Raw genomic sequence first — 21,310 nt, 5'->3', positions numbered from 1 at the left:
AAACTGATTTGCGATTCATCTGGGATGTAATTAATTCAAGCTGAACTGTCATTGAAGTGCCACCCCATTGTTTACATAGAGTATATGGTATGTACTGTCCTGCCCCAACATACGTAACACTTTTTCCCAAAATATAAATAAACAAATTTAAAAAAAAACCCAAAACATGAAAACACCACCATCTGTTCAATACATTAGAAAACGTCCTGCCCTTTAATGACAAATAACGAATCAACTAAAACTTACATCTTTAATAGTTTATTAGTTCTGAATCAAAGCTTGACACTAGAAGAATCAAAATTATGCCTTAATATTAATTCAAGAAGAATCAAAATCAAGCCTTAATACTGACACTAGAAGAATCAAAAATCAATCTTTAATTATTGACTCTAGACGAATCAAAATCAATCCTTAATACTGACACTAGAAGAATCAAAATCAATCCTTAATTATAGACTTTAGCAGAATCAAAATCAAGTCTTATTAAAATTAACACTAGAATCAAGCTGACTGTACACATGGGGTAGTCCATTAACACTTGTAGGTTCTGCAATAGCAGGCGTCAATATTGGTGTCTGAATTAACTGGGGAATCATAGCCGAAGTGTTGTTTTCCGACCTTGGCTTTTGTTTCCTGTATGGAACAATCACAGAGGATGACCATGCTGGCTGTCCTGGTTCACTGAAAGTGGACACCATGCCACCTCTAGATGACGATGGACTCTCCCACTTTATCTGATCACCACCAATATGTCCCGGGACACTAACTGTGGCAGAAGGGGTGTAAGGAATTGTCTCGTAGTAGCTGCCTCCCTGTGATTTATATGATCCTCTGGTATGAGATTTCTGGTTCTGTGATGTTTGGTAGCTCCACTCTGTGGATGAGTTTGGCCCTCTTTTCATATTTCGTTGAAACTGATTCCTGAAATAATTGTACATTAATTGTGAAACAGGATGATTGAATAATGATAAATGCTATGCAGATATTAATAAATATCAACACATGATATGAACCTCAAAGAACTGACTTTTTTCTATTATGTAGAACTTAGTGGTTATATAAATGAACCCTCAGATTTTAATAATTACTCTACCAACACTACCAATTATCTGAGACAATAAATATTTATTTTAAAATAAAAATAAAAATCTTAAAACATTTAATATTCACAAGAAGCAAGCACCACAGCTCTGTCAAACATGGGCCAATCCACATAAAACTTCATCTGTAACTTTATATGACAAAGTTATACATGTAAACACAATTTTAGCTCAATATTTTGACACATTGCCAAAAAGAACAAAAGTCCAGAAAGCTGTACTGGGAAAGACAAACAAACACACACACACACACACACACACACACAGATGGATGGATGGATGGATGGACAGACAGACAAACAAACACACACACACACACATGGACAGACAGACAATGGATGACAGAGACACACACACTGGACAGACAGAAGTCCACCTTCAGATTGGATGGACAGACAGACAAACAAACACACACACACACACACAGATGGATGGACAGACAGACAGACAAACAAACACACACACACACACAGATGGATGGATGGACAGACAGACAAACAAACACACACACACACACACAGATGGATGGACAGACAGACAGACAAACAAACACACACACACACACAGATGGATGGATGGACAGACAGACAAACAAACACACACACACACACACAATGGATGGGGACAAACAAACACACACACACACACACTGGATGGACAGACAGACAAACAAACACACACACACACACACAGATGGATGGATGGACAGACAGACAAACAAACACACACACACACAGATGGATGGATGGACAGACAGACAAATGGAGACAAAACCTAAAGTCCCCTTCAGTAGTACTGGCAGAAGACAAATATATAAGACATTTTAATTTTAAAGGGGACCCTTTTTCAAAAGGGTCAAATCTTGCCAAAATTAATGGGGGTGGGGGGGGGGGGGGGGGGGGAATGGGAGAATCAGGGTTGAGTAATACAGGGTCTTCTCTAGTAATACAATAAGATCACAAAATGGGTACTTTTTCATATTTTTCCTGCACCATCACCCCCTCTATATTAGACAAAGCCCTGCTACGTCAACAGAGTTTCTGAAGGACAATTCAGGTAATAATGTAAGAACTTACTGGGTGCATACAGCTCAATATTAAACAATGTCTAAGTGAAAAACAAAAAATCTTCATACTTTGAATGGAGTCTCCTCCCTTTGTTCCACACTCCTCCGAAAGAAGGTAGCCAGTCGAGTTCTGACTTGGTGTTCCGGTCAAATTGAGCGCCTACCCTAGTGGCTGGTAGCTTTCTTTTACTTTCTCGTTTCACTGCAAACAGAATAATAAACTATTTTTTAAAACCATCTATGAAGAGAACTCTGTAAAACATTATTGGTAAGTCACAGTGATTTGCCATATACGAGGGAAATTAATTTAAACATATTTGATTTGTTGCTCCATGGTGATGCCAAAACCGTACCATCTAATGAAATTAGCACAACTAAAATTGATTGCTCAGACGATATGCCAGATTAGAAAACATGTTTAAATTTCTTTTGAATCTGGTTTTTAAAGATATGAAAAATACAGAATATTACATGGAGTCTTGTGTCCATTGACTGCCAATTATCTTACAACTTCTTTAAAAACCTCCAACTCACTTTTGCTTATTAGGTGTGTTTTGAAATAACTGTTAACTAAAGAAATTTGTTTATGGTTTACAACAGCCATTTAATATGTACTCTTGTGTGATAGATAATATAATATATTTAGGGTGGTTACCAACAGATCAAAAATACAGAAGACAAATTCATGTCTCGAGCTAGAGGTTTGTGTGTGTGCTCTCACATGAGGTATAATTCGTTACAGTTAAAAAGTCTGAGGTGGCTTCAGAGAAATGTAATTCCAGTTTCATCCACCTTATATTTTCCATCACTTTCCATGACTCAACTAAAAATTCTATGACTTTATGTACCGGGTAACCCAACTCAAAATTCCATGACTTTTTATGACCCAACTGACAATTCCACGACTTTATATGATCCAACTCAATATTCCATGATGTTTTGAGACCAAACTCAAAATTCCATGAACCTACTTAAAATTCAACGACATTATGTGACCTAACTCAAAATTCCATGACCATATTCAAAATTCCACTACTTTTTGTAACCCTATTCAAATTTCCATATCTTTACGTGACCAAACTCAAAATTCCTTGTCATTCCAAGCCTTCAAACTGACATTTGTAAATTACAAGACTTGTTAGGATTTTCAGAGACCTCTATGAACCCTATGTTTATTGAAATAATACCATACACTCTGAAACTCGTCACGATTCCAGTGATCTCTATGAACCCTATGTTTATTGAAATACCATCATACATACTTTCTGGTACTCGTCACGATTCCAGTGATCTCTATGAACCCTATGTTAAAAAAATACCACCATACCCTCTTTCTGATACTCGTCACGATTCCAGTCACGTCTATGAACCCCATGTTTATTGAAATAACACCATACCCTCTTTCTGATACTCGTCACGATTCCAGTGATCTCTATGAACCCCATGTTTATTGAAATAACACCATACACTCTTTCTGATACTCGCCACGATTCCAGTGACATCTATGAACCCCATGTTTATTCAAATAACACCATACACTCTTTCTGATACTCGTCACGATTCCAGTCACTTCTATGAACCCCATGTTTATTCAAATAACACCATACTCTTTCTGATACTCGTCACGATTCCAGTCACGTCTATGAACCCCATGTTTATTGAAATAACACCATACTCTTTCTGATACTCGTCACGATTCCAGTCACTTCTATGAACCCCATGTTTATTGAAATAACACCATACACTCTTTCTGATACTCATCACGATTCCAGTCACTTCTATGAACCCCATGTTTATTCAAATAACACCATACTCTTTCTGATACTCGTCACGATTCCAGTCACGTCTATGAACCCCATGTTTATTCAAATAACACCATACTCTTTCTGATACTCGTCACGATTCCAGTCACTTCTATGAACCCCATGTTTATTGAAATAACACCATACACTCTTTCTGATACTCGTCACGATTCCAGTCACTTCTATGAACCCCATGTTTATTGAAATAACACCATACTCTTTCTGATACTCGTCACGATTCCAGTCACTTCTATGAACCCCATGTTTATTGAAATAACACCATACACTCTTTCTGATACTCGTCACGATTCCAGTCACTTCTATGAACCCTATGTTTATTCAAATAACACCATACTCTTTCTGATACTCGTCACGATTCCAGTCACTTCTATGAACCCCATGTTTATTGAAATAACACCATACACTCTTTCTGATACTCGTCACGATTCCAGTCACTTCTATGAACCCCATGTTTATTCAAATAACACCATACTCTTTCTGATACTCGTCACGATTCCAGTCACGTCTATGAACCCCATGTTTATTGAAATAACACCATACACTCTTTCTGATACTCGTCACGATTCCAGTTGCGTCTATGAACCCCATGTTTATTGAAATAACACCATACACTCTTTCTGATACTCGTCACGATTCCAGTCACTTCTATGAACCCCATGTTTATTCAAATAACACCATACTCTTTCTGATACTCGTCACGATTCCAGTCACGTCTATGAACCCCATGTTTATTGAAATAACACCATACACTCTTTCTGATACTCGTCACGATTCCAGTTGCGTCTATGAACCCCATGTTTATTGAAATAACACCATACACTCTTTCTGATACTCGTCACGATTCCAGTCACTTCTATGAACCCCATGTTTATTGAAATAACACCATACACTCTTTCTGATACTCGTCACGATTCCAGTTGCGTCTATGAACCCCATGTTTATTGAAATAACACCATACACTCTTTCTGATACTCGTCACGATTCCAGTCACGTCTATGAACCCCATGTTTATTGAAATAACACCATACACTCTTTCTGATACTCGTCACGATTCCAGTGACGTCTATGAACCCCATGTTTATTGAAATAACACCATACTCTTTCTGATACTCGTCACGATTCCAGTCGCGTCTATGAACCCCATGTTTATTGAAATAACACCATACACTCTTTCTGATACTCGCCACGATTCCAGTGACGTCTATGAACCCCATGTTTATTGAAACAACACCATACACTCTTTCTGATACTCGTCACGATTCCAGTGACGTCTATGAACCCCATGTTTATTGAAATAACACCATACACTCTTTCTGATACTCGTCACGATTCCAGTCACTTCTATGAACCCCATGTTTATTCAAATAACACCATACTCTTTCTGATACTCGTCACGATTCCAGTCACTTCTATGAACCCCATGTTTATTGAAATAACATCATACACTCTTTCCGATACTCGTCACGATTCCAGTCGCATCTATGAACCCCATGTTTATTGAAATAACACCATACACTCTTTCTGATACTCATCCATCGACGGTCCGATTTCGTCCTTCTTACTGACATCTACATCGTCCTTCAGCCATGGGGGTACAGCATCAGTGAAAATGTTTCCCAGTTCACTGTCCACCTAAGAGAGAAATAAATAAAAATAAAAATTCTGCACCAGTTAAATGTCTCACCTACCATAAATGTTTCCAGTGCACTGTGATGAATATCCATAGGTGCAACTATAAACCAAGTTTTGTTGATCCAAGACTTTTAGTTTGTGAACAACTTTAATGTGAAAATATCCAGAGGTGCAAGTATAAACTAAGTTTTGTTGATCCAAGACTTTTAGTTTGTGAACAACTTTAATGTAGAAATATCCATAGGTGCAACTACATGTATAAAGCAAGTTTCGTTGATCCAAGACTTTTAGTTTATGAACAACTTTAGTGTCAAAATATCTATAGGTGCAACTATAAAGCAAGTTTCGCTGATCCAAGACGTTTAGTTTGCGAACAACTTTAATGTGAAAATATCCATAGGTGCAACTATAAAGCAAGTTTCGCTGATCCAAGACGTTTAGTTTATGAACAACTTTAATGTGAAAATATCCATAGGTGCAACTATAAAGCAAGTTTCGCTGATCCAAGACGTTTAGTTTATGAACAACTTTAATGTGAAAATATCCATAGGTGCAACTATAAAGCAAGTTTCGTTGATCCAAGACTTTTAGTTTGCGAACAGCTTTAATGTCAAAATATCCATAGGTGCAACTATAAAGCAAGTTTCGTTGATCCAAGACTTTTAGTTTGCGAACAACTTTAATGTCAAAATATCCATAGGTGCAACTATAAAGCAAGTTTCGCTGACCCAAGACGTTTAGTTTATGAACAACTTTAATGTCAAAATATCCATAGGTGCAACTATAAACCAAGTTTCGTTGATCCAAGACTTTTAGTTTGCGAACAACTTTAATGTCAAAATATCCATAGGTGCAACTATAAACCAAGTTTCAATTACCTGAATTACAATTGTTTGTGAGCAAATATAATGCCAGTGAAAAGTAATACCTAGATACTACGCCTTTTTACAACGAACAGGCGAGACAGATATCAACAAAAAGTAAAGTTATGGCTATTGAAAATCATCCATTTGCTAATCATTATAAGCAAGAAGTAAACAACATTGTGTTCATTATAATTCTGCTTATGAGTATAAGACTTTTATCCTGAATGTTTTAAATCCATCACATTACGTTTTGACATGTTTTACTTAATTATACAATGACTATACATGTATGTGTAATGAATTAATTTAGCTATTGTAATTTACATGGTAATTACATTTAATAATCACTGGTTACCAAACAAACACTCCTAGCCTTAGATTATTATTATACTTTATCCTGCAACCACTGTTTCTACTGGCCGATTATGATTACCGATTAAAGCGAAGTCATAAATGTATACTAGCAGATAATAACTTTTGACGTCAAGCACGGATACATTATAAAATTGCTGCTTTGACTTCTAGGTCATTGTACAATATAGCTAAAATAACAGAAATAATAGCTTTTCCCCTTAAATTTTACAGACTGCAGGATGAAAATAATAATTAGTTAATAACAGGATATCGGTTTTATTCAGGCCGAATGGGAAATTCTGTCCGGCAAGCCTCACAGAATTTCCCATTCTTATCTTCACAGGATAAAAAGGAAATGTTTTATTTAACAATGCACTAAACACATTTTATTTACGGTTATATGGCGTCGAACATATGGTTAAGGACCACACAGGTATTGAGAGAGAAAACCTGCTGTCGCCATTTCATGGCAATCTAATTCAAATTAGCTCCACTATTACATGTGGATCTAACAGCAGCCAGTTGGAGCTCATGTCCACCAATCAAAACCGTACTTGCAGAATCATGCCAGTGATTTGAAAATAATTTGAAAACATTCCAAATTATCCTGAGGGTATACGATATGATTCATGTGAATTACAAATGCCTTATTTAGACCAGTAGAACTAATTTTAATCGGATTGCTAACAACACTGCGTAGACTCCAATGTCCAGGTAACATTTCGTCTGTAAATAATAATTTAAATATTGACCAATCACACTTCTCCTTTTATAACGTTATTTGGGAGCATACATAATTGGAGAAAACTTGGAGTGTTTTCTCTTTTATAGATACATTACCTGTCCTCAAACAAGGGCACCTCCCCCCACGCAAGTGGTCTGGTCCGAACATCCCAACAGACAGTGGGATGGCCTAAATTCTTCTACTGCATACTGCTATCTAGTTTCGGTCACATGACTGTAACTTCCTTCTTTTTCCCTGAGCGCATCGCACGGAGAACAGGAAGCGGGGAGGCCCGGGCGGCATAAATCTTGAGGACAGGTAATGTATCTATAAAAGAGAAAACACTCCAAGTTTTCTCCATTTCTTTTCACATTACCTGTCCTCAAACAAGGGCAGCATTCAACAGATGGTGGTGGGTGCCGATATCCGTAGATGCTTGTGATAACTCCCCAAACCGGAAAGAGGCTGACTAGTGGAAGAATAAGGCCAACCTTGGTAAGCTCTCCTCCTAGGGATGCCCGACACAGACCAATGCAGGTGATGTTAGTAACAACGACCAGAATGGTGGCATCCGTCAGCAGTGGCAGGTACGGCTCCCAGAACAAGGACCAGGAGGCGGCTGCCACATCTCATGCTGGTTCTGACAGGGTGGGAAGTCGTAGCCACCAGGGATGCAGGTGTTAGGTAACCCTCACGTATTGAAGTGTTATTTTTGTAATAACAAGCGATAACCTAATGAGGTGCATCTGTCAGAACATTGAACAGAACAAGACCCCTGAGTGTTTTCTGTCTAGTACACCAAAGAACTGTTAGTTCAATAACGACAACAATAACCACATGCAGTGCAGGGTAAAGGTTATCGAGACAAAAGTTCAGGCACCAGTGCGTGAACTGTGCAAAAGAACAAAAGTCTAAGCAATCTTCACCTGTCGATTCGATGGACATCTCGGTATGCAGCCCAGAATCAGACAGACATCAACGGCGACGAGGACGGCTTGTATTCAACAGAGTCTGTGCAGCAACAACCAGACCCAGATGATGGAACCCCTCAACGTCTTCTGTGGAGACATCCCTCAGATAATAGTTGGCGAAGATGGAGTCCGTAGCCCAGAAACAACCAGTGATAATGTGCTGAATGGATGTGTTGCAGTGCAGGGACATCGTGGCAGCCAAGGCACGGAGTTCATGCGGATTAGAAGCAGACGGAGCAGGTAAACCCTCCTTCTGATAGGCGGTCCGAATAGAAGACTGGATCCAGGTGGCCACCGTGTTTTTGGTAATATCCCTCAACCGACTCTGGTTACAGGAGAGGAAAAGTCTTTTGCGATGTTGTCGAAAAGATCTGGTCCTCTCGATGTACTGGTGCAGGGCTCTAACAGGGCACAACGCCAAGTCCTCAACGTCCGCTGGACCAACGATAGAGGAGAGGGCCTGCACAACATACGAATGAGGCCCTTGGTCTGGTAACTGATTCTTTGCAACAAAGTTCATGAGTAACCCCAAGTTGACTGCACGCCGATCTCGGTGAAAAAGTACCAAGTCTACATCAAGAGCATGGAGTTCTGAGACACGGGCAGCCATGGCGAAACCGAGTAAAAACACCGTCTTCCGTGTCAAGTCTTGCAGGGAAGAGGATTCGATCGGCTCATAAGGTGCGGTCGATAACGCTCGTAACACCAGATTCAGATCCCATCTTGGTGGCCGAAACCGGTGTACTTGATCATCAAGGCGAAACCCTTTGATCATCTTATGGATCTCAGGAATACCCAATAACTTCGTTCCAGTAGTGACATCACGAACAGTAGCGATGACCGAAACGTACCCAGCGATGGTAGACCCCTTCAATCGTAAAGTGGTCCGCAGATACAGCAAAAAATCAGCAAGACGAGGTATCTGAATCGTCTGAGGTTTGAGTTTTTGCCGGACACACCATCGGTGAAAACAAAGCCATCTGACATTGTAAGCCGCAGTAGTAGATGATCTGTGCGCTTTCAAAATGGCCGCTGTAGACAGTGAAGAAAAACCTTTCTTCCTCAAACTCTTGGAGATAAAGTCCACGCATGCAGTTGGAACAACTGCGGATGTGGATGGTATAGTCTTGACGTGGGATGCAGCAACAGATGATCCCAGTCTGGCAGCGATAAAGGATGTGGATCGGCAAGACGTATTAGATCTGGATACCACATCCTGGATGGCCACATCGGAGCAATGAGTAACAGGCGACAATGGTACAGCTGAAACCTCTGAAGCACCCTTGGAAGGAGGATTGGTGGAGGAAAAGCGAACGCGTCCATCTGTTCCCAGCTGATGGCCAAGGCGTCGAGATCCAGAGCTTCGGGATCCGGCACCGGAGACACGTAAACCCTCAGCTGATGGTTGAATCGTGTTGCGAAAAGATCGATGTTTGGTGTCCAAAGTCTGTCGCACCCATCGAAACGCTTCGGGATGGAGCATCCATTCCGTCGGCTGTGGAGACGACGGCCGAGACAATGTGTCGGCTAGTACATTGGAAACCCCTGGAATATGGCGAGCCCAAAGTTGCAACGGAATTTCGTCGACCAGCTTGTAGAGATGATAAGTCAACTGCAGCAGACTGCTGGAGTGGGTTCCGCCCTGATGGTTGATATAAGCCGCCGCGGTAGTACTGTCTGTGGCCACCATGAGAGAGGCCCCTGTCAACATCTGTCGCCAATGAAGGATAGCATAGTAGACTGCCAACAACTCTAGCAGGTTGATGTGGAGTCCGAGTTCGCCGGGAGACCACAGCCCTGAAGTAGTCTGGTTGCTTAGATGGGCTCCCCAACCTTCCAGTGACGCGTCGACGAACAGGTGATGAGTGGCTAGGAAGGCCCGCATAGAGACACCGTCTAAGACGTTCGATCAGAGCTGCCACCACTGCAGGCTGGAACGTAGATCGTCCGGGAGTGAGATGATCAAGTCCGTATTGTTGAAACGAACAAACGGTTTGAGAAACATCTGCAAGCACCGCAACTGGAGACGACCTCTGAGTGTCAAATCCTGGGCGGAAGTGAGGAGACCCAGGAGACTCTGCCAACTGTGGAAGGTCATTGGAGCGGTGAGGGCTATGGCAATCATGGTCTGGATCTTCTCCCAATGGTCTAAAGGAACTTGAACGAAGCCCAGGTCGGGTCGAAGCCAAGCGCCTATGAACTGTAGAGACTGCGTGGGAGCCAGTCGAGATTTCTCGATGTTGATAATCCAACCCAGATGCTTGAGAAGGCAACATGTGCAGTAAGCCCTGTCTTGCTCTGACACTTCATCAGGCAATCGTCGATGTACGGGTAAAAGGATATACCTCTGCGATGCAGGAAGCGTGACATCGGAGTCGTGATTCTGGTGAACAGCCATGGCGCTATGGATATCCCAAAGGGCAGGACTGTCCATTCGTAATGCCGACCCTGTAGCACGAACCAAAGGTAGTGATGAAAATCGGCATGCATCGGAACGTGCAGGTAGGCGTCCTTGAGATCTAGCGAGGCAAGCCAATCCCCCGGTTTGATCACGGCAAGGACATCTCGCAACGTTAACATCTTGAAGGTCGGAGGAGGAAACAGGTAGTGGTCGTTGAAAAACGCCAAGTTGTGGATCATTCGCAGCTCCGGAGAATCTTTCTTCAGTACGAGGAAGATGTCTGAGTAAAAGCCGGGTGTTAAGCATGCTTCCGAAATGCTGCGAACGGCTCCCTTCTCCACCAGTTTGTTGACGGACTCCTGTAGGACCTTGACTTGCGAGACGGAATGCCGCGGTTCTCGAGGTGAAGTGGTCAATGGAGGGATGGCAGACAATTGCAGATGATACCCTGTCTTCAAGATCGACGTGACAAACGGATCTTGGCAAAGTGTCTGCCAGTTTCGCCAATAATGGCGAAGTCGACTTCCGACCATGGATATTTCGACCGGTGTGTTGCACACCGGAAGCGTCAAAACCGAGTCGTTGTTCTGGTTCAAAATCAGGGGCGGGCGTAGGTTGAAACAATCTGAGCAGTCCAAGATCTGTTGGCTGGCGTCAACGTCGACCAGGCTTCCCCTGGGTCCGAGCTGGAGGACCAGATGGTCGTCTGTCCGGAAAACGTCGAGATGGTTGACCTCAAAAAGAACCTCTCCAGCGCTTAGATGGTGGTTGTGGAGTGAACGTAGACTTTCGCTTCGTGAATTCCAACGTCGAAATAAGTTGCAACGCTTTGACAGTTGCTGTCGACTGTTGGTCCTTATCATTGGCCTTAACCACGTCAGAAACCTTTCCTGCAAACAGCTTTGTTGCGGACCACGGTTGAGCTAACAGCTCCTTCTTATGCTGGAAATCCAAAGTGGACTTTTTCAGATAAGCCTGGCAAAGGTATTGCATCAACATCGATGACATAGAGGTAACCGAAGACGTCAGGAAAGCTAGCATCTGCGCTGATTGTTGAAACAGCACGTAGCACCGTGCATCTTTTGCCTGGGTGGCCATCGCAGCAAGGAAAACGTCCAAGTAAGATAACACAAACAAGCAACGTCTCTGGGCAGTATCCATGGCTTGGACCTGTTTGTCCGTCAAATCCACAGTTGACGACTTCCCAAGACGGTGAACATCTTCATCCACAGACGGAGCTCCATCTGTAAAGGGCATGTCAAACACCGGATACATACGGTGATTCCAAGATGGGAAGGCGACAAAGGACGCTGTGTCTTTAAAGGTGCGGTCTAAATCCGTCACCACATCGAATACGAGTGTACCGGCTGCCAAGGAACGGATAACCACATCTTCCGGAGGGACATCAGTCGCTATCATCGGTGTCGGTCCCTTCTTGGACGGCGTTGGTGGATGTGGCAAGGACGGCAACATGTCATAGACGGCCGCCAAGCAATCCTTCATAGTCATATGGTCAGGAGAGTCAGGCTCATCAATGATAGAAACCGCTGTAGGCGCTGCATCTCCAAAGTCTCGAAGCACTCGAGCACAGGCTAATCGATCCGCCGAAACAGAAGCCGCTGGTGAACCGGACCGCGGACGGTCCCGTCGAGAACCCTGGAAGCCTCAATAGAAGGTCCGCGCTGACGATCCACGGAACCCGTAGGGAGCCGTGCTGGTCATGGGGAACAGCTACGGTCCCGGCTCCGCTGTGCCGAAGATGACTTCCCCGCTGAAGATCGGTGAGCCTTGGAGTCCGTGGAACGTCTAACTGAATGAGTCGGCTTGTCAGAGGGCTGCGTAGGAACCGCAGGCCTGTCATCCGAAGTCGTACATCTTGGAGCCACACCCCCTGAAGAGGGGACTTGAACCGGACCTGACCCCAAACGCCATTGTCTCTTTCAGCATAGTGGGTAGCATTGAACGTAACACTTCTGCCACTTTCTTGGTTCTCGCTGACACCACCTTCAAGTAAGCCGCGAACTCGACATTAGACAGGCCCGAACACAGGTCGCATCTCGAAGAGAGGCTACAAGGAACACGGCAACCCGGACATAAATCATGAGGGTCGCCGCCTGCAGTAAATTTCTTACAGCGTAAACACGCTCGTACCTGTCGCTGAACATTAACATCCGACATGATAATAAGTTTTCAATCTGTGAAAGAGAAAGAAAAAACCCATGACACAAACACAAAGCCGGTCAACAAAGACGCCATTTTGCAAATGGTGTCCGACACGACAACCGGCAATATATCAACATTTCATGTAAATAAACGCTTGAAAAGTCAAGCGAAATACGCGAAAAGACATACGAAAGGTAACGAAAACGAAGGTGAAACACATTTCACCCAACACAAATACAAAACCAAAGGTCTTATAAAAAAAGTTGACTCCAAACAGAGCCAAGCAAAAGGACGTCCAGACCCTTTAACGAAGAGAAAAAGAAGAAAGTTACAGTCATGTGACCGGAACTAGAGAGCAGTATGCAGTAGAAGAATTTAGGCCATCCCATTGGCTGTTGGGATGTTCGGACCAGACCACTTGCGTGGTGGGGAGGTGCCCTTGTTTGAGGACAGGTTTGAGGACTCACGCGAAACATGTCGTATACCCTCAGGTTAATTCGGAATGTTTTCAAATTATTTTTAAATCACTGGCATGATTCTGGAAGTAAGGTTTTGATTGGTGGACATGAGCTCCAACTGGCTGCTGTTAGATCCACATGTAATAGTGGAACTAATTTCAATTAGATACTCTTTTTCAATTAGCAGCAAGGAATCTTTTATATGCACCATCCCACAGACAGGATAACACATACCACAGCCTTTGATATACCAGTCATGGTGCACTGGCTGGAGCGAGAAATAGCCCAATGGGCTCACCGATGGGGATCAATCCCAGATCAACTGCGCATCAAGCAGGCACTTTACCACTGGGCTTTGTCCCAAACCTTTCTTCACAGGAAAAAGCCAATATCCTACGTCATTAACCAGTTATTCTCTATGTAACTTACTTCCTTGTGAGTGACAAAAGCAAGACCATCGCCGAATGCAGCCACCGTAGCTTTTCCTCTCGTACCTGGCTCGGGAACCCTGGACTTAGATCTCTTAAAACTGACTGTCTGTTCATAAGTCTTTAAAATTCAGGAAATCAAAAACAGCATGACATCATGATTACAGTAACATGTTATAGACAAGACAAGACAAGGGCTGGGGTGTGGAAGTGGGTAACTAAAAGTTCAAAGACAGAAAGAGCTGTCAGTTATGGAATTCAAAAGCGAGAAAGGAAAGGGGCACAGTGAGATAAAAATATTTCTAAACACACACACACTCACATCACACACACAGACAGACACATACACATGTACACAGAGAGACACATACACAAACACACACACACACACACACACACACAAAAACCCACCAACCATATACAGATTACAAAATTAGCTTTTTTTCTAACCAGCCCAGTGTGGGTTTTAACATGCCCGCCCTTTCATGATTTTCGCAGGCCAGAGCAAAATGTTTTTGGTTTTGTAAATTTTAACCAGCCCTTTATCAAAATAACCTGCGGGGGTGGGCTTCCTATGTTAATATCTTACCCTGCATATACAGATATAAAAAAAGATAGAAAAATCTTAGAATCAATGGAAAACATAAAGCAGCGGTAAAACAAACAAAACAAAGCAAATATACAAACCCTATTAATAATAAACTTGGCTAAATGTAAATTTAAAACAAACTGTCTATACAATGTAACATAATTTGCAGGCTTTCTGTAATTAAACATCTTGTTTGGAAAGATGGCATGACTGTTATAATATGCATTGTAAACTGACTGCGAGTGTGATCTGTATTGTGATTGGTTAATTACATTCTTTTTCAAATAGACAATAACACCCGGAAAGCTAATGACATCATTAGAAAGTGACGTCATTAGCAACTGGAAGAGGCGAAGTTCATGATTCAAGGGTCTACAGTTAGATTGTAGCCAGGTATTTTTTTCAAGAAATACCAAATATACAGTTAACACCTTCGGTCAAAAATGACATTTGCGGGATCAAATAGACAATAACACAAGCAAATCTAAAAACTCCAAATGGTTATCTCCTAAAAGATTAAAATGTTCAGTTTAACTACAAAAACATAAATGTAAGCAATATGGACAGAATTTCTTTCTTTTTTGACAAAATATTATTGGTACATGTATGTTATTTTATATACCAAACATCATTTAATATATATATGTGTGTGTGTGTATCTATCTATATATATGTATAACAAAATATCAGGGCTCGAACTTAACGGCGGCACTGACGACAATTGTCGTCGTTGAGATATAAATTGCTGTAGGTAGAGAGCATCACCGATGACACTTTTGTGCTGTCGATAAAGCTCCTCAACAATAGCGAAATGTATACACCTGGTGTACATTATCTGACAATATTTAACATTTGCACATTTAAAAAGATGTCTACATATAACAAGATAGCCTTTCAGTCAGGTTTATTTGCTGCAAATGTCAGTTTTAAAAAAATTGCCATAGGCGGGTTCAAAATTGCTGTCGGTTGACTGTTTCACCCATTGCAATTCTTTTAAAAATTGCTGTGGGAGACAAATTCTTAAGTTCGAGTCCTGAAGTTTTTACTTTTATATTCATATTGGAATTTGTCTTCAAAATTGGGAATAAAAGCAGGCCTCTGTGAATTAACCCATTTATTGGTTGTGCCAAAATTAATTCAGGTCACTCATTTCCTTTTTGTACAACCAATCTTTTAACATCAGACACTAAAACCCAACACTTCTTAACTGGTAATTATATTTTATATTACTATATCTGTAGATGTGTCTTGAAATTTTAAACTATATTTTTCTATGTGATAAAAGAGCGATAAAATATGATTTACACCGATTTATATTCGGACAACTTTATATGAATAGGTGGAAATACCACAGGTCAGAGTCAAGTTAATATAAGAAAACAAATGGAGACACACCAATTTAATATTAATTTCGTACTACTTAACACCCATACAAACAACCCAAACTCTAATTAATATGTGGATACGCATCAGCCACAAGCACAGGTCCATTTCACACACCTTAGCTGACGGTCTGACCCGAGTACTCTCAATCCACTTTCGTTTGTATTCTTGACGACGAATATGTTCAGCCTCCTGTAATTCAGAAAAAAACAGAAGAAAAAAAACTTAACAGTATATGGTTGACTAAGACAACAGCAAAAGATGATGGCATAGATCGACAAGTTTGGTTTGTTTATCGACACCACTAGAGCACATTGATTTATTATTAATCATCGGTTGTTGGATGTTAAACATTTCGTAAAATTGACATATAGTCTTAGAGAGGAAACCCACTACATTTTTCCATTAGTTGCAAGGGATTATTTTAATGCACTATCCCACAACCTTTGATATACCAGTCGTGGTGCACTGGCTGAAACAAGAAATACATGTAGCCCAATAGTCCCACCGACAGGGATCGATTCCAAACCGACCGTGCACATCAAGTGAGTGCTTTACCACTGGGCTACGTCCCGTCCCCATGGTTGACTAAGACAACAATACAAATCATGGGAAATGTCCTGTGTGTTGCATATATCTACAAGAGAATATCATATATTGATACACATTTCAATAAATGTAAAAAAACCTACAAAAAAACCCAAAACAAAATTCAAAAATAATAATAATAATTAAAATTCAATTAAAATTTTAATTGTATTTTTTGCATGAATTGTAATGGACATAGATCGATAGATACAACTATAAACCAAGTTTTAGTGACCTAGAATTTTTAGTTTGTGAACTACATGTAAATGCAAAACTTTAATGTTGACCTAAATGCAAATGTTTACACTGTCACTGATTTCGGAAAAGTACATGTAATACCTATATCTCACTTTTTTACTGTGTGAAAGCAAGACAGAAAACTGCAATAGCCAAAGTTATTTGACACTGCATACCAACTAGGTTGAGTGCCTTTAAGCCTTCATTTTATTGCATTTTACCAATACAAACAAACTAAATTTGCCTACACATGAAGGGCCGAATTTAGGAAGCCTGTTTTTTTTCGACACAGGTGTTTAGGAATTGTAAATGTATGTAGTTACATGTGTGTAAAACATAAACAGCCTTTGTAAATTCGGCCCGAAGTGTTTTACCAACAGTGATTTTCCTGAACGTACATGTATGAGTATTTTACCTGTAATCTTTTAGCCAAAAGAATCTGTCTATAGTTTTCCACAGCGGTATCTTGTGACTTGAGGAACCTGGAACACAGACAAAGAAAGCTTTACTTAATGACACAGTAAAGCACCCGCTTGATGCACGGTCAGTTTGGGATTGATCCCCGTCGGTGGGCCCATTGGGCTATTTCTCATCAAAGCCAGTACACCACAACTAGTATATCAAAGGCTGTGATATGTGCTATCCTGTCTGTGGGATGGTGCATATAAAAGATCCCTTGCTTTTAATTGAAAAATGTAGCAGGTTTCCTCTCTAAGACTATATGTCAAAATCACAAAATGTTTGACATCCAATAGCCGATGATTAAAAATCAATGTGCTCTAGTGGTATCGTTAAACCCCAGGATCTAACACAGTTGGTAGAGTGCTTGATTTAAGTGCTCGGATAGAAGGATCGAATCCCCTCGGTGGACCCATTCTTAAAAAGTGCCCCACCCCCCGAACGAATAAAAAGAAAAACATTAGTTTTATTTACCAACACCAGTAGAGCACATTGATTAATTAAACATCAACTATTCCCATCCAAAACAGTGCCTCACGACTGATACATTGTATATCAAAGATATGTGCTGTTCTGTTTGTGGGAAAATGTATATTAAAAAATCCCTTGTTGCTGATAAACAAAAATGTAGCAAATTTCCTGTGAAGATTATGTCACAATTAATTAGCAAATGTTTGACATCCATTAGCTGATGATTAATTAATCAATGTATAATCTAGAGGTATCATTAAAACAAACCAATCCTAGCCTAAACTAAGTGTTTTGTCAGTTATTTCAATTTAGCTAGATGTAAACAGAAAAACTAATTTAAGTGTTCTGAAAAAAACTTGTTTTGGACAACATCATTTTTTTTCATGCAAGTTATAGTATTGCCTCATACGTCATTAAGTATTCGCTAAAAGTGCAGAAGAGCACATGCAACAAAAAAAGTTTGTGGAGAAAAGATGAATTAGGAAAACAAAAAAATGACCAATATTGTGTAGATGTACTCACTTCTGAAAATCTTCTTGCTTCAAAATAAATTCAGGCTTTTTCTTCTTGTCTATTAAATTCTTCCAAAAGAACTGATCTATCTTCGATAAGTGGTCTGCACTGAAATACATCAAATAACATTACACTAGGTTCACCATCTATGTTGACTTTCAATGAAGCCAATTTTTCGATATTCTTAACACTTTAAATGTACCTTTTATGAATATTATGCACGGAGGAGGGATGTACCTGTAGTTCTGTTAATGGTACCCTTACCCAAGATTTTTCCAAAGGTCATATAATCAAACCCTCTCAGCAGGCTGGGACGTGTCATTTGGGCACACAAACATACATGTATATGTACTTGTACCTGCTTAAATGTGTGAGAAATCCACCATTTTTAACAGTGCAGTCTTCAAGCTGTGAATGTTTGATACATTCCTCCTCACAGAAGTAGCACCAGAACTTGGCCCCCAACTCATAGCCACGATTAAACACCTCAGCAGTGTCGAGTGCTGATAAGCAGAGGGATATCTAAACATAGAAGAAAAAGACAAGCATGAATAGTGGTTATTAACCATTCTGAACAATTACAAATACATACACATATAATGTATAGGGTATAATTTGTTTTCCCTAGCTTGTTTTAGCATGGTGTAGCACCATGCCTCAATAGTCTAGCACCATCTTGCCTCAATCAGTGCCATGCTGCCCTGAGATTAAGCAAGCCTTTTTCACTAATTAATTCTAAAACTGCCTTTATAAAACACCCAAAAAGGTATTATTAATTAATAAAATATGCCTTTTATACATGTATCTTTTGCCATTCATTTATTAAAGCAAGCACATAAATTACATTAATGTTTATTTTAATTTTAAAAAATTGTATTTTTAATGAAAAACAAGTGCCCCGAAAATGGTGAAAATGCCCCCAAAGTGTTTGGTCTACCATGCCTTGCCTAATTTCTAGGGAAATCACTAGGTATAATTTGTTTTAATTAAGAATAGGTTTATTAGAAAATTAAAATTACTCTTTTTTTTTGACAAATCATATATATACATGTACTAGTAATGTGGTATGACAAAAAATCGGATCGCGTGACAAATTTAGCGCCAAATAAGTGTTTTTTCAGTCGGAGATTACTGAATCGATAACAAACAAAATGTTTTCATTGCTCAAATAACTTTTATTGTGTGTATCAAACATATAAATGGATACAGGTATGGGACAAAGTAGAGGCTGTTAAAAATAGTTAAACTGCTTTACGGTAACTGTCGTAAGCTACTGAAGTTTTTCATCAGTTGCTTTTTCATACAAACAACGCAGCTTGTTTCCTTTGATGTCCAGTGTGCAGACTGATGATTATTTTTGTGGGAAAAAATGTGCATTTGGAAATAGCAGAGATAGGTGCTGTAAAATATAGTAGGGTGCGGGAAAATGAAGAAGGGTGCAGAAAAATTAAGGAGGGCGGCAGAACGGGAAAGAAGGGCAGTAAAATGCAATACCAAGGCGGGCTGCCCCGCTTAAATGGAGCAGCGAGACGACTGTGTGGTGTACTGGCAGGAATACGAAATAGCCTAATGGACCCACCGACAGGGATCAATCCTAGACCGACTGAGCATCATCAATGACAATGACATCAGTCGAGCATTTCAGAACTGGGCTACTTGGGAGCAGGTCAATTAACTCGCCTCTAAACAAACTTACTCCAGCATTTCGTTAATTCGACCCACACTGTTTAGTCAACTTATATCATTACCGTTTTATTAATTAAATATACTAATATTTTAAGCAATAATGTGCATTAAATATTTTTGAATATGCACACCAGTCGGAGTCCAAAAGCCTTGCCTGATCATTCCTTTAAGGATATAAGGGACAAACTGACAAACATTGTTAAAATAGGCTTGACAGTTCATTTTAATTGATTATTGGGTCTTCTCAATCTAAAAACATTTTAATAAGTGCTCGTAATAGATGAGTTTCACTGTAATATTAATAAATAAAATGACACAAAAGTTGTAAATGTCCATTTTTAATTTTGTCACAATTATTTACGGACAGTAAAATTTGGGGAGAGTTGTCCAAACACTGGGGTGATTTGGTAGGAAGAAAAGAAGGAATTTTTTTATATTTAATGACGCACTCAACATTTTATTTACAGTTATATGGAGTCAGACATATGGTTAAGGACCACACAGATACTGAAGGAGGAAACCCGCTGTCGCCACTACATTGGCTACTCTTTCCGATTAGCAGCAAGGGATCTTTTATTTGCGCTTCCCACAGGCAAGATAGCACAAACCATGACCTTTGTTTAACCAGTTATGGATCACTGGTCGGTGCAAGTGGTTTACACCTACCCATTGAGCCTTGCGAAGCACTCTCAGGGTTTGGAGTCGGTATCTGGATTTTTACATGCACCATCCCATAGACAGGATAGCACATACCACGACCTTTGATGTACCAGTCGTGGTGCACTGGCTGGAGCAAAAAATAGCCCAATGGGCCCACTGACAGGGATCGATCCCAAACCGACCGTGCATCAAGCGAGCGCTTTACCACTGGGCTACATCTCGCCTGATTTGGTAGGAGGCAAGCTGGTTTTGCCACTTTTGGGGAGAGTTGACCAGCATTCGGCTACTTCACACCACTAACAATGGCTGGGACATCAATGTTTTTTTACAATAAATAAATAAAAAAATTCATGGGGAAAATTCGCATCAAAATAGTGAAATCATAATTTGATCTAGTTCATAAAAATAAACTCGAATGTAAATGCACATTACTGATGTGCATTTACATTCGAGTTTATTTTTATGAACTAAATTTAATCATGAATTTAATTGCACACCCACTCCCCAATTCGAACAGCCGGGGCCGAACCTTGTTTTTAAATTTCTTTAGTATATTTGTGAGTGTTTCTTGGTGTCTTTTTGAGTAAATATGCTTCTTTCTTTTCTTATGGTTCAATTTACACAAACAGCAATACTCGAACTGTCGAAAAGAAGTAGACATGATTATCAACAATGTTCGTTAAGACACGTTACGCTGCATATGTGAATCAAAATATAAATGTGAAATGAATGACAGCG

At 40.3% G+C, this 21,310-nt stretch overlaps 1 protein-coding gene across 1 annotated transcript; it reads right to left on the bottom strand.

Moving 5' to 3' along the window:
* Positions 1-242: 242 nt before the first annotated feature.
* Positions 243-21,233, bottom strand: LOC121390439 (centrosomal AT-AC splicing factor-like). The gene is made up of 9 exons (XM_041522255.1): positions 21,102-21,233; positions 18,585-18,748; positions 18,236-18,334; positions 17,199-17,265; positions 16,076-16,150; positions 13,988-14,107; positions 5,504-5,621; positions 2,236-2,368; positions 243-921 (listed from the first exon to the last, which is right to left on the bottom strand). The coding sequence occupies exons 1-9, from the start codon at positions 21,231-21,233 to the stop codon at positions 474-476; spliced, it is 1,356 nt and encodes a 451-aa protein (XP_041378189.1). The 3' UTR covers positions 243-473.
* Positions 21,234-21,310: the final 77 nt, after the last annotated feature.

This window comes from Gigantopelta aegis, chromosome 15 (genome assembly GCF_016097555.1).
Source record: "Gigantopelta aegis isolate Gae_Host chromosome 15, Gae_host_genome, whole genome shotgun sequence".
Taxonomy (NCBI): Eukaryota; Metazoa; Mollusca; class Gastropoda; order Neomphalida; family Peltospiridae; genus Gigantopelta; species Gigantopelta aegis.
The sequence above is the reverse complement of the archived record's forward strand: the minus strand, read 5'-3'. Positions and strand labels throughout refer to the sequence as shown.